This window comes from Hemitrygon akajei, unplaced genomic scaffold (genome assembly GCF_048418815.1).
Source record: "Hemitrygon akajei unplaced genomic scaffold, sHemAka1.3 Scf000033, whole genome shotgun sequence".
NCBI classification, from domain to species: domain Eukaryota; kingdom Metazoa; phylum Chordata; class Chondrichthyes; order Myliobatiformes; family Dasyatidae; genus Hemitrygon; species Hemitrygon akajei.
This window is the reverse complement of record NW_027331919.1, coordinates 4,638,864-4,653,248: the sequence shown is the minus strand read 5'-3', so window position 1 is coordinate 4,653,248 and position 14,385 is coordinate 4,638,864. Positions and strand designations below refer to the sequence as shown.

Here is a 14,385-nt window from a genome sequence, read left to right as displayed (position 1 = left end):
TATTGCCCAGCAGAGGAAAGCCACTGCGTTTATGCTTCTGGCACAGAGTTTGGTTTTGCGACTCAGAAAGGATGAGAAGTGGTGAGCTGCACTGACAGGGGGAGTTCAATGGTTAGGAGAACAGACTGGAGATTTTATTTACTAGAACGAGATTTTCGACTGGTGTCTTGTCAATGTCAGGGATATCTTCCGTCGAGTCTGACACATTCTTAGGGGCAGGATGAGTTGCCAGAGGTCGTGGTCCACGATGGCACCAATGACAAGAGTAGGAAATGTGATGAGGTCCTGCAAAGTGAGCTCATGTTGTTAGATGCTAAGCGAAAGGGCAGGAACTCCAGTGTTGTGTTTTCAGGATTGCACGTGCGAGTGAGGTCTGAAGTAGCACGATAATACAGTCTAACGTGTGGCTGATCAGATGTTGCATTATGGAGGGCTTCAGGTGGAGTGGCTGTGTAGGAAAAATGTTGTTAAGCCATTTTCCAGAGTCAGGACATTAAAGGGTGAACATGATGAAACTAATGTTCCGATTTGCGTATTATTTCAATTCAAGGATTATTTTAGGAAAGGCAGATGAGCTTAGAGCGTTGATTAGCACATTGAATTACAACATTGTAACCATTGATGTGATTTGGTAGGAAGAGGTGCAGGTCTGACTGATCAGCATTCCAGCTTTCCTTTGCGTTAGACATGATTCAATAGAGCGGGAAGAATTAAAGAAGGAATTGAAAGATTCTTTGCTGGCTACAGAAAGAGTTTACAAGCTGTGATACTTGCCAGAAGGGGTGTGACTAAGTACTGACCATGCAGGGTGCCCAGAATTTTGCATGGCACTGTATCTATTCAGGATATACACAGAGTTTTTGGAGTGAGCCAATATCGCAGTTAAATCATGGACGCTATATAAATTACAGATAAGGAGGTGTTTGCTGTCTTGAGGCAAATTAGGGTGGATAAATCCCCGGGGTTTTCCTTCGCATCTTGTCTGAGGCTAGTGCAGAGACCGCAGGAGCTCCAGCAAAGAAATTTAAAACGTCCGATGCGAAAGTGTTGAGGGATAGATAATGTTCTGCTGCTTGAGAAGGCTGTAGGAATAAGCCAGGGAATTACAGGTCGGTGAACCTGACACCAGTGGTGGTAAAGTTATTGGAAGGTATTCTAAGAGACTCGATATGAGTATTTGGATGGACAAGGATTGAATAGGAATTGTCATAACTGATATGTACCTGGTAGATCCTGTCTAACCAATCTTATAGATTCTCGGGTCAGTTACCAAGCAAGTAAAGAAAACAAGTCAGTGGATGTTGTCCACATGAACTGCAGCAAGGTCTTTAGCAAGTCCATCATAGGAGCCTGGTCAGTACGATAAGTCGCTTGGCATTCATGACATGGCAGCAAGTTAGTTTAGATATTGGGTTTGTGAGAGAAGCTAAGACAGGTAGTGGAGGTTTGCTTTCTGACTGGAGGCTTATGAGTAAGTGGTGTGCTTCGGGGACCTGTGCTGTGTCTGATGGTGTCTGTCATTTATATCATATACCAACACTCTGGATGATAATGTGGTAAAGAGGGTCAGCAAATCTGTGGATGACACCAAAGTAGGGATAGCGAGGATGGTTATCAAAGCTTCCAGCGGGACTTAGAACATCTGGAAAAGGGTGGATTAAAATTGTCAGAAAGAATTTAATGAGGACAAGTGTGAGGTGTTGCATTTTTTGTGGACAAACCACGACAGCACGAATACATTTATTGGTAGGGCATTGAGCAGTTTGGTAAAAACAAGGTATCAGAATACGTTCGAGGTCACTTTGAAATTTGTGAAATAGAATTTAAATTCCAATCTGTCGGTATTTCAGTGGAATAAAGGAAATTGCAATGGCATGAATGGGGAACTGGCTAAAATTGACTGGAAATAAACACTAGCTGGAAGGACAGCAGAGCAGCAGTGGCTGGGGTTTCCGCGAAAAAAAGGAGGGAAAGGCAAGACAGCTATATTCCAAACAAGAAAAAATAATTTCGAAAGGAAGAAGGAGTCTACCGTGGCCGGAAAGTGAAGTCAGAGCCAAAGTAAAAGCAAAAGAAAAGGCACACAAGGAAGCCAGAGCAGGTGGGGAGATTGGGAAGCTTTTAAAAGCTTGCAGAAGAAAACTAAAAAGGATATTTGGCAGGAAAAGATCAATTATGAAAGGAAGCTGGCGACTAATGTCTAAGAAGATACCTAAAGTTTTTTTTTTAAGTATGTAACGTGTAATGAGAGCTGTGGGTAGATATGGGACCAATAGAAAATGACATTGTAAATATTGTAATGAGACACGCAGAGATGGCAGAGGAACTGTATGTGTATTTTGCTTCGGTCTTCACAGTGGAAGAAGTCTGCAGTATACCGGACATTCAAGAGTGTCAGGGAAGTGAAGAATGTGCAGTTTAAATTACGACTGGGAAGGAGCTCAGGAAGCTTAATGGTCCGAGGGTGGATAAATCTCTTGGAACCGATGGAATGCACCCTCAGGTTTTGAAGGAAGTAGCTGGAGACATTGCGGAGACATTGACAATGGTTTTTCAATAGTCGATAGATTCTGGCATTGTCCACGATGACTGGAAAATTGCAAATGTTACTGCTCTATTTAAGAAGGGTGGACGACAGCAGAAAGGAAGCTATAGACCTGTTAGCCTGACATCAGTGGTTGGGAAGTTGTTGGAATCGATTGTTAGGGATGAGATTACGGAGTAGCTGGAGGCACAGAAAAAGTTAGGTAAGTGAGGACTAGATGGGCCAAAGAGCCTGTTGCTGTACAGTGGAGTTCAATGACTACGACTAGGTCGAAGTATGAGAGGGTCGTTGTTGATTTTCCCCGGGGTAACTGTTGATGAACCACAGAAGGTTCACACTTCACTGCCAGGCTCCATGAGTGGTCCGCTGTCAACCGACAGCTGGGAATTGGCAGTGAGGAGCCGACAGCAAATTCTGGACTTCTGTGCACGTGTGCTAATGTTGAGTAACAAGTTGGGATTGAAATTGTCGGCTGTCTCATGTGGAATGTCGGGATTGGTGTGGTCTGGGTGGCAAAAGGTGAATGCACTCCAGTAGCACAAGAACCACTGGAAAGCTGTTTATTTGTGATTCTGTGTTAGCTGCAGATGCTTGGAAAAATTCCGGTGATACTGATTTTGCACTTTTCAGTGTTTATAGTATATGCGATGGTAGTTACAAACTCAGATTGGAACAGTCACAAGGATCAGAAGGTAACGGAACCATGAGGCATGTTGGGATATTAACCAACAAAACGGTTCAGCAGTTTAACAGAGTCGAGATTCAGCTCTGCCTGGTCAATTGATGATGGGGTTTAAGGTAGACTCGAGAAATAAGCTGAGAAATTAATCACGATAATTTTGATTTGTGAGAAACCCGGGAGTTATCAAGAGAATACAGACTAATGAATGGCCCTTAAGTTCGAGCATTGGGAGCATAATGTGATGTCAGACAGAGAGGGGTAAAGAGGTTCTCTGTCCACTTGCAATGTCCGTCCAGTGTCACACACTAAAGTCACCTGTCAATCATTGTCTGTATCCTAACCTGTCCAAAACTGAATGTGTTCGGAAAACTGGTCAGAGGCTTGTAGTGGTGAATAAAGGCTCAATGTATTCCCAAACGAAAACTCTTTTCTTGATGTTGACCACAGACATTGAAGGATTTTCATAGCCCAGAGGTGCCGTTACACCGGTTCTGTTGGTCTATGATAAATTCAGTAGAATCTACACTCAGTGTACTTCCCTGTCACTTACGTGATACTCTGGCCCGGTGAAGTGATCATCGCCCATTAACATGAAGCCGACTCCCTCCACACCCTCCTCAATCGCCTGCTCCAGTCTCTCCTTGTAGAATCTCGTCAACCGGAACAGATGGTGATCATCACAATTTGACAGGAAGGCGGAGGTGACCGAGTTCAGATCTGTAGTCAGTCATAGAATATAAAACAGTAGATGTACCATGCGCATGCAGACACAATGCCAATTTAAACCAATCCTTTCTTCAGGAACATGGTCAATATCCCTCCGTTCCCGGCCTACGCATGAGTTCAAACGCTTCTTAGATGCTGCCGAGTATCCGTTTCCAGTCCCTCCCTCGGCAGCACATTCCAGAAACTGATCTATCTCTGAAGACAAAATTCTTCCCAGATCCCTTTTGACCTTTCCCTTCTATCCTTAAGCCTATTCGCTCTGGTATTTAACATTTGCCACGAGTTACAGACTATCTAACTTAGCTATGCCTATCATGAATTCACACATTTCTCTGAGAAAATGTCTCAGTGTCCACCGGTTCAGAGAAAGCAACCCAAGGTTGTTCGACCTCTCTCGGAAGCAAATATTCTGTATTCATTGCGAAACACATCTGCACCCTCTCCGGACACCCCACATGATTCTCGTGATGTGCTTATCAGATCAGTGCACAATACTGATTTTTTTTCTTAACCAACGTTTATCCAGCTACAACACAATTTTCAGAAATACATACTCACACCACCACTTGTCGTTGCACGCTACCAATTGTGTTGCCAATTTCAGGAAACTATACACATCCATCACAAGGCCCGTCCGTACATCAATCTTCCTAACGGTCCCAGCATACATTGTGCACATTGCTCGCGAACTTCACCTCCCAAAGTTCAACTCCTCATATTTGCCCTAATTAATTGTACCTGGTGACTGTCTGTTCATATTTATAATTGGATGTTGAACATTTCGACAACAGTCTCAAATAATTTACAAGACACCGCCAATTTATGTAAATCGACGTATCAGTCCACCCATGTGATTATGTAATCGTTTTGCGTAATGCATAGTTTAATACTAATTTATTTACATCACACACGACGCATGGCGAAGCTGTGTCCCTTGCGGACACGGCTAGTCACAGACCTTCACCCAGAGGAATGCTCCTCCAGTCCTGACTCTATTTCAGCAAGACATCTTTGAAATCAATGTACAAAGTCTCTGCTTAACATTCCTCAACCGGAAATGTCGATTGTTGATTTCCCTCTAGAGATGCTGCCTGCCCTGCTGTCCGTCCAGCATTGTGTGCGTTGCCTTCTCTACTTACCCTCTTGTCTCAATTTTATCCCATTCACCATATATTAGTAGCGCACTCAGATTCCCTGTTTAAAATCTCTCCTGCTCGCTTTGTCCTGCACCCAGCCCATTCTCCCACAATATACCGTTCTTTAACTCGGCCACAGAAAACAGACTGTGGGAAACACCCCGCACCTCCACTGTCCGACAACCCAAAAATCCGGGGAGAATTTACCATTTCCCTTTTAAAAGAGAAAACGACATCTGTTTCTCTCACTGGCTGTCGGAGGCGTTTCCCACATCAGGGCGTACCAAATACTGACAGAAATTCCATCTGCTCCCTGGACTGTTACATTGCCCGCTGTTGTATTCCTGTCTGAGTTACCCACACCCACCTTATTCAAGAGCTCCTTCTCCTTTCAGTCAGGTGAAGATTAGCCTGGAGTTATTCAATTATTTCCGTTGTTAGGTCCCTGCGCTGGACCTGATGAATTGCTCCATTGCTCAAGGCCGCTTTACCAGTGCGATCAATGACCCCGTTTGTGCCTCTTTAGTGCCCACGTTTATTACTCTGAATTATTGATGATTTCACTAGACGTGTACCTTGATGACAGAGTTTTATTGAGAAAAAGCCCAGTGAGCATACCTGTGTCCATTCTGACTCTGACTGACGTTGGTCGCTTGTCGTCGGCTTGTCCGCCTTCCCGGTGGAAGAAAGCACCACCTGCTGGCGATTATCTGAATTACACATATAAAACAGAGTGAGTCAGTTACTCTGCCCTTCATAAATTAAAACACTTCTGTAAGGTCGCTGCTCAGTTTCCTGCATTCCAGGGAGTAAAGACATAGAGTAGCATCCTCTCCCCAGCACTGAGGCCTTCTGGCCCTGACAACACACTCGCAAATCTTCCCTGCACTACTTCCACTTTAATCAAGCCTTTTCAAACGGATGGCTGGAACTATAATTTGTACTGCAAACATAGTCTCACCAACGACTTATACAACGGACTTATAGTGGTTAACACAACTCTTTACAGTTGGAACTAGCCGGTTTCAATTTCTGAAAGTTTTTGAGAGTTTGCAGGTTCTCACCGTGATCGTTTGGTTTTCCTCCGGGTGATCCAGTTTCACCCCAGTCTTAAGACGTGCAGGTGGGCAGCTTGTAAATTGTCCTGTGACAAGACTAGGGTTAAATCAGGGGACTTACTGGGCAGCGCGGCTCATGTTATCTCAAAGAGAATAGTGTCCCAACTCCTGCACTCAGTACCCTGACTGCTGAAGGACAGCGTGGCAAACACCCCTTCACAGCCCCGTGTCGCCGCATCGAGTGAACTCATCAGTCCCTCTGGTCTCTGACAATCTCAGACCATGAGCTCCCAACTCCTGCACTCAGTACCCTGACTGCTGAAGGACAGCGTGGCAAACACCCCTTCACAGCCCCGTGTCGCCGCAGTGGGTGAACTCATCAGTCCCTCTGGTCTCTGACAATCTCAGACCAGGAGCTCCCAACTCCTGCACTCAGTACCCTGACTGCTGAAGGACAGCGTGGCAAACACCCCTTCACACCCCCGTGTCGCCGCATCGAGTGAACTCATCAGTCCCTCTGGTCTCTGACAATCTCAGACCAGGAGCTCCCAACTCCTGCACTCAGTACCCTGACTGCTGAAGGACAGCGTGGCAAACACCCCTTCACAGCCCCGTGTCGCCGCATTGAGTGAACTCATCAGTCTCTCTGGTCTCTGACAATCTCAGACCAGGAGCTCCTTGTTGCAATATTCAGAATGAAACTGAAGACCATCAGGAAAAGCTACGGACCAGAAGTTTGATGTTGATCGCATCGCTCAAGAACATGACGTGGAGGTGAAGAACAGATTCATGGATTAAACTTGGTGGAGAGAAAGCCAGAAGAACTATGGATAGAAGTAAGGATCATTATACAAGAGGTGCCAAAAAAAGTATTGCAAACACAATGGAGGCCGGGAAAGCAAATTGGCTTTCTGCGGAGGCTGAGCAGTGAAGAGACTTGAAGGCCAATGGAGATTGGAACAAATGCTTCCAACTGATCACAAAGTTAAAGAAGATATCAGGGAAAGATGCGGACACTTCCTCAAAGGAGCGATGCAAAAAAACTGAAGAAGCCAACATTAGAAAAAAAAACGAGATCTATTCAAGAAGATTTCAGAAATTAAAGGAACATTTCATGCAAGAATGAGTATAGGAAAATACAAAAAAAAGGAAGGACTATATCGAAGCAAAGATATCAAAAAGAAATGGCAGGAGCACATAGAAGAATTGTACAGGAAATATCCCAATAGCAAAGACACCTGCAGTGACTTCCTCGTCGATCCAGAGCCAGATATTCTGGAAAGTGAAGTCGAATTGAAAACTTTGCCAATAATAAGCCTGCAGGATGAAACAGGAGTCCAGTTGAATTGTTTAAAAATTTAAAAATGCTATGGTGTAAAAGTGCTGCGTGCAATTTGCATGCAATCTGGTAAACCTAAAAATGGCCTTTAGACTGGAAAAAAAAAACAGTTTATATCCCAATTCCCAAGAAGGGAAATGTAAAGGAATGTCATATTAACGAACAATTTCACTAATTTCACATGCTAGCAAGGTATTGTTTAAGATCATGCAAGCAAGCCTCCAGCAATACATGGAACGACAACTGCTGGATGTACCAGCTGGTTTTAGAAGAGTTAGAGGCAGTTGCGCTGTGCTCCAAATTGCTAACTTACGCTGGATAACAGAGAAATCGAGAGAATTCCAGAAAAGTATTTATCTGTGTTTTATTGACTATTTTAAAGCCTTCAACAGTGTGGACCACATAAACTGTGGCAATTCCTTAAATAAATGGGGATACCTGGACATCTGATGTGCCTTATGAGAAACTTGTACTGTTACGTATTCGGGCAACAATAATATAGATGAGTTAGGCAAGGGGTTTTATAACAAATAACACGTTTATTAAACACTGATAACAAACCCCCTTCATAAGTAAACAAACCCAAACAATGATCCGAGCTCAGCTGCTCAAACAGTTCTTAATAGCGTTGCAGTCCCAAACAGTCTTTAAAGCGGTATTGAAAAGAACTCAGTTCGTTAAAGCGATATGCCGAAAGAAAACAGTATTTTAAAACGATATGCCGACAGTTCAAAAGCTCACGGTACTTTTAAAAGGAGAGACTTTTTAAAGCGATGTAAATTCTCTTCCACGTCGATGTCCTTCGATTCCCAGCGTCGAACTCCCACGTCGAATTTTATTAAATATAACAACTTAAAGTGACTGACCTTCCTTCCACAATATTCTCAATCTCCCGCTTTTTCCAGCGGAGACTATCGTGAGAATAGTAAACGAAATCCTTCCGAATGAGGATCACACAAGGTCGAAGTCAATCCATCGAAAATCGATTTTTCTCAATTTGTCTTCCAAACTTCACTCTCCATCAGCAAAGAAACCGTTGGCTCTGACCTTTTAAACTTTAGGCATTATATAAAACTTCATTTTTATCTAAACTGCGTCATCACATTAAATCACACAGTGATATGAAGTCATCTTGGCCAATCCAGCCACGAACTGCCCCACCTGACAGGGTGGGTCTTCCTTTTATACCCTGTAGAAAAAACCTGTCACATGACCTCTACTGGCGGGAAAATGACATCACTCCACCATTACCTCATGTCCAGTATAACTTCAACCCCAGTCACGTGACAAGGGTACCACTGTCACGTGTCACGGGTACGTAACAGTACGAAGATCAATAAGCAACAGTCAGAACTGACCACGGAACAACAAACTGGTTCAGGATTGGGAAATGAGTGCGATAAGACTGCATGCAGCCACCCTGCTTGTTTTATTCCTATTCTCAACACATCATGAGAAATGCTGGCATCGAGGACTCAAAGTGTTGGAATCAACAGCCAGATAGACAGACAGACAGACATACTTTACTGACCTCGAGGGAAATTGGGATTCGTTGCAGTCGCACCAACCAAGAATAGTGTAGAACTATAGCAATATTTAAACCATAAATAATTAAATAACAGTAAGTGGAATAAGTGGAATTAGTCCAGGGCCAGCCTATGGGCTCAGGGTGCCGGGCACTCCGAGGGAGGAAATGTAAGACTGCCGGATGAAACATTAACAGCCTCAGACATGCGGGTGATGCGACTCCAATGGCTGAAAGTAAGAAGGATCTGCGGAAGCTTCTAATGAGCTTGAAAGAAGAAAGTGGAAAAGTTGACTTGTTCCTCAATATTAAGTATACCGGCCAGCCCTATCAACTTCGTGGTAATAAATGGAAAGGAAACGGAAACAGTAACAGATTTTGTCGGTTCAAAGATTTCTATAGCTGGTAACTGCAGCCACGAAATTAAATAGCTCTTGTTTCCGGACAGGGCAGCAATGGGAAATTTAGATAAAATTCTGAAACGCAGAGACATAACATCGTCTACGAAGAACCGTTGAGTCGGGTCCTTGGTATTTCCAGTTGCGATGTATGGCTGTGAGAGCTGGACTGTTAGTGAGGCTGAATACAAAATAATCGACGACTTTGAACTTGAATGCTGAAGGAAAGTGTTAAGAGTGCATTAGACAGCAAGAAGATCGGACAAGCCAATACTTGAAGAAATGGAGCCAGACTGCTGACGAGGAGGCTTGAAAAGCTCAAATGAGTTGGCCACGTGTAGTGCGCGCGAGGGCAGTGGGCGGGGCGGCGAGCTGGTGCGCGCGAGGGCAGTGGGCGGGTCGGTGAGCTGGTGCGCGTGGAGCAGTGGAGACTGTGGAGTCAGTAACGGGGAAGGAGGAGCGCGTCCCTCGGTCCAGGACCGTGCTGGCTAGCTCACTGAATTAGTCAAAATTTCGATACGTTAATACAGCTGGGGCACACATTTAACACACAAAGCTGAACGCAATTTTTTTCCAGTCAACGCAAGAAAACGCATAATTGGACCACCCGGCCCCTCGAAACTGCTGTGCAGATAATGAGATCACGGCTGAACTGATGTAACATTGCCTTACCTATGCCTCCATGTGCATTCCTGCAACACGTCAAGCCCGTTGTTTATCAAAAATCTCGGCCTTCAACAGAATTATGGTCTTTGCTTCCACTGGCCATTGAGGAGAAGAGTTCAAAACACCCTCAATCGACACAGGAACAATAGATGTGTTGGTCTGAAATAGGAAATTCCGGAAACAGAGAAGGTGCTTGCTGTTTGCATCTCGCACCCTTGCTTTGAAACTGGTGGAGGCTGATGTTAAACTTCACCTGACCGGTGGAAAATGTCACTCGTGCAAACAGAAAACAGCAGGAACACAAAGAGCACCAGCAGCAGAAGTAGCTTAGAAAACACAAATATCTCCTTGTTCGCTGATCCAAAGCACAGACAACTGGTTAGTAGGAATAAATATGGGAAATAAATATCACAAGTTGAATTGTTCTCAGGTTAATTCCCCAAGAACATACTGACAATGTGGGTACTGTGGGCCATTTCTTAGAATGGGCCCACCGCCCCACACGGAACTTCCGTAACCATGGCAACACACAGAATGCTGGAAGGAACTCAGCAGGTCAGGCAGCATCTATGGATAGGTGTAAACAGGCGGCATTACGGAACCAGACCCTTAATCAGGACTGGAATGGAAAGGGTAAGAGGGCAGATGATTGACTGATTTGGAAGGTGGGGCTTGTTGTTCTGTGAGACTCGGTGCTCAGGGTCTGTGTGTAAGCGGCTGCCCGTCAGTGCGCGTTCCTCAGAACAGGGAGCGGCCGTTCCGCTGAAATCAAATCCAACCGATTGGACAAGACACTGTGGTTCAAATGTGAAGGAAGTTTAATATTGTATTTAACCCTTTCTGCTGCAGGGAAGAGCGGTGGAACCAATGGTGGGATGTTAAGAACACTACCTGTGGCCTCCAAGGTGACTGTACCGTTTTTCCATAGATGCTTCCTGGCCTGCAGAGTTCCTCCAGCTTTGTGTGTGTGTTGCTCAGATTTCCAGCATCTGCTGTTTTCTCTTGTTCGAGAGAGATCGGTGACAGGTCGCTGCCCCGTGGGATATTTCATATGTTTCTACAAGGGTGAAAGATTCTTTCTGCTCGCACTCAGTATTACCCAGCTCGCGTCTTTTAATCCATCTGGACAATTGACTCGTTATCATGAACACGTCAGGACTCCCTTCTCCGACGAAATTCACTCCCGATCCCGAACAGAGCCTCGCCTCGCTGAATAGTTGTGCAGAATAATAGACAACACTTACCTCTGATATCGTAACCGGTTGGTGTTCAGTGTGGTCCCGGAAAAACACAGTCTGATATCCGGGTGTGACGGACAATGGTCCGGGAACCGGTTTGTTCTCCCTGTACGGAGAGTTGAGTCTATGCTGCTGCTCCCGAGGACATTCGGCTGTGAACCGATGGACAGGGCCGGGTGAGCCGGGGTAGAGCGGGACAGGCGTGGTCCGGGTCACAGCAACTCTCACCGGCTCAGGACGGGTCTGACTGCGGGAGGAGGCGGGAGTGGGATCAATGTAGCAACCATAAAGAGGAAAACAAACAGGCTGCGTTAACCTTTCTGTCGGATTTCCGCCTAGATCGCTCCTTTTTCTTTCATCGCAACCAGTGGGGCGGAGTTTCTCTGTTTAACCCAGCCAGTCCCAGGCTAAGAATTTGATCCAGCCCGGGTTCTGGGAGGGGCTGAGCTTCCGCCCCCTGTGTGTAAACAGGACTGCCCGGCGTAGGTAGTTTCAGCTCCAACGTCACTCACCTGTTCAGGTGCGGGGAGCCGCCTTTCTGCTGAAATTAATCCAAACACATCCGACTATATATATTCACACTCAACTGTAATAAATCTGGTCAAAGATTTCCTCAGCGCCTCTCGATTCAGGGGAATTGTTTAACTCTAACACTAGAGATTATTGCAGTTCCATGCGGACAACTATTATTACAAGGAACCCCGTCGCCCACGGTTAACAGCAGGTTTCTTTCCACAAGCAATGTTTGTTGGTTCACACCCCGCCGGTAATACCTGTGGAATTGGTTTCCGGCCATTCCAAATGGCCAGACGTTTTCCCGGGAAAGGTATCCTGGACCGGTTTATTTAAAAAAAAAATCCTTGAAGAATATTTTCAAGCCAACTGCAGATGGTTCGAGTTTGAGATAAACATAAGGTGCTGGAAACTGGCGGCAAACAGGGCAACAACTGTAACTGGTAATGTTGCGCGTTCGGGACCCTGGGTAAATCATGTTAGAGATTATCTCGCTCTTCCCTGCAGCAGAAAGGGTTAAGTACGATATTGAAGTGACTTTCTTTGCGCCTGCAGGAGGGTGTTTCTTTCTTCAGACCCGGTTGCATTTGATTTCTGGAGAGGGGCCGCTCCCTGTTCTGAGGAATGTGCGTGAACAGGCAGCAGCTCACACTCAGACCCTAAGCACTGAGTTTCACAGAACAACAACCCGAACCTTCAAATCAATCCATAATCTGTCCTCTTCCCCCTTCATTTCCAATTTCACTGATGGGTCTCTGCTTGAAGCATCGACATTGTCCAGTTCCATAGATGCTGATCCCTACATCCCCATTCTTGGCGTTATCTGTAAATCTGCTGAGCCAGTTGACCACGTTATCATCCAGATTGTTGGTTTTGATGACAAAGAACAGCCGAGCCGGCGCTGATCCCTGCAGCACTCCGTTGTTCACAGGCCTCCAGTCAGAGAGGCGACCATCTACGACCGCATCGCGGCTTCTCCCACCAAACCACTGTCCAGTTAAATTTACTGCCTTATTTTGAGTGTCCAGCAACTGAAACCTTTTGACTAAGCTCCCAAGTGGAACCTTGGCAAATGCCTTGCTAAAGTCCACGTCGGCAACATCCACTGTCTTGTCTTTTATAAGAACGCTGAGGCTCGACCTACCAGGCACAACGCCATGCTGACCATCCCGGATCAGTCAACGTCTATCCACATAGTCACAGATCTGGTCCCTTAGAATAGCTTTCAATAACTTTCCTACTACTTACATCAGGATCCCCGGCCTCCAATTTCCTGGTTTATATTTGGAGGTTTTCTGAATCAGTGGAACAACATTATGTATCTTCCAGTCTTCCGCTCCCTCACAAGTCGCAATGGATGATTTAAGATCTCTGCTCGGGCCCTGCAATTTCTGCGCTTGCCTCCAGACCATGCAGGGGAGGACCTTGTCAGGTCCTGCAGATTCATCGTCCCTAAGACAGCAAAAACTCCTTCTCTCTAATCTGTATGGGGTCCATCTATTACATCAAGTCATTTTACAGTATGGGCGTCCCAGTGCATATGAGAAAAGTTAAATTCACCTACCATCACAAGTTATGTTTCTACAACAGACTGCAATCTCTCAGCAAATCTGCTCCACTAAATCCCACAGAATGTTGGGCTGTCTGTAATATAGCCCCATTAATGTGGTCGTATCTTTCTTATTCCTCAGTTCTGCCCATAATGCCTCGCCAGAGGAGTTCTCCAGTCTTTCCTGACTGAGCACTGCCGGGACATTTTCCTGTCACCCCTCCCCCATTTCAAACAATGGAAACCCAGAGCAGCCAGTCATGCCCCTCCTGCAACCAAGCCTCACGAATGGCTACAATGTCATAATTCCACGTGTTGATCCATGCCCTGAGCCCATCGGCCTTTCCTTCAATACTTCAGGCACTGAAATGTACGCAGCTCAGAACATTATTCGCACCGTGGTTAACCTGCGATTCCTGACTTTGTCTGTGGTCCTAACAACATCTGTCTGAGAAACCTGGATAAGTACATGGATGGTAGGGGATGGAGAGCAGGTCAATGGGTCTTAGCAGACTAATAGTTTGACAGGAAGCCTGGGAACCCAGCTCAGCAAAAGGCCCGGTGTTGGATATGATGATTGTGAATCATGTACGGTAAAGCTCCCGGATTGGGATATGGTGATTGATAATAGCGCTTAACGAGATAGAGAGACCGGGAATCGTATCTGGTAATAGTCCCCATGTGTGCTACAGAGATTGGGAACCGTGCATGGTAAAACACCCGCTCGGGGATGGAGACGGGGAACAGTGGGCGGCAAAACTCCCCATGAGGAATCGCGAGACAGGGAATCGTAACCTCACTGTGGATTTCTTCAGTGATGTGTGATAGACCATGACTAACATCCGTGCCTCTGTGAATGGATGAATAGTTTGTCTGATAATTCTGACCAGACTCAGTGCCTCTCTCACTCATCCATGTCTCTCTCACTCTGGTCTCTTCTATATCCCTCTCCCTCTCCCCTCCTAACTCACCACCATTCACCCTCACCCCTGCTTGCTCGCCACCCGCTC

General features: G+C 45.7%; 1 protein-coding gene across 1 annotated transcript in view; it reads right to left on the bottom strand.

Annotated features, from left to right (window-relative positions):
- The window catches only part of LOC140719907 (NACHT, LRR and PYD domains-containing protein 3-like), a 28,261-nt gene extending 16,751 nt beyond the window's left edge, over positions 1–11,510 (bottom strand). The window contains exons 1-3 of the mRNA XM_073034833.1: positions 11,320–11,510; positions 5,708–5,799; positions 3,778–3,944 (exon numbers count right to left, since the gene is read on the bottom strand). Of these exons, the coding sequence (XP_072890934.1) occupies positions 3,778–3,944; positions 5,708–5,717 (177 nt within the window). The 5' untranslated portion in view covers positions 5,718–5,799; positions 11,320–11,510. The remainder of the gene's footprint in view (positions 1–3,777; positions 3,945–5,707; positions 5,800–11,319) is intronic.
- Between the last annotated feature and the right edge of the window lie 2,875 nt (positions 11,511–14,385).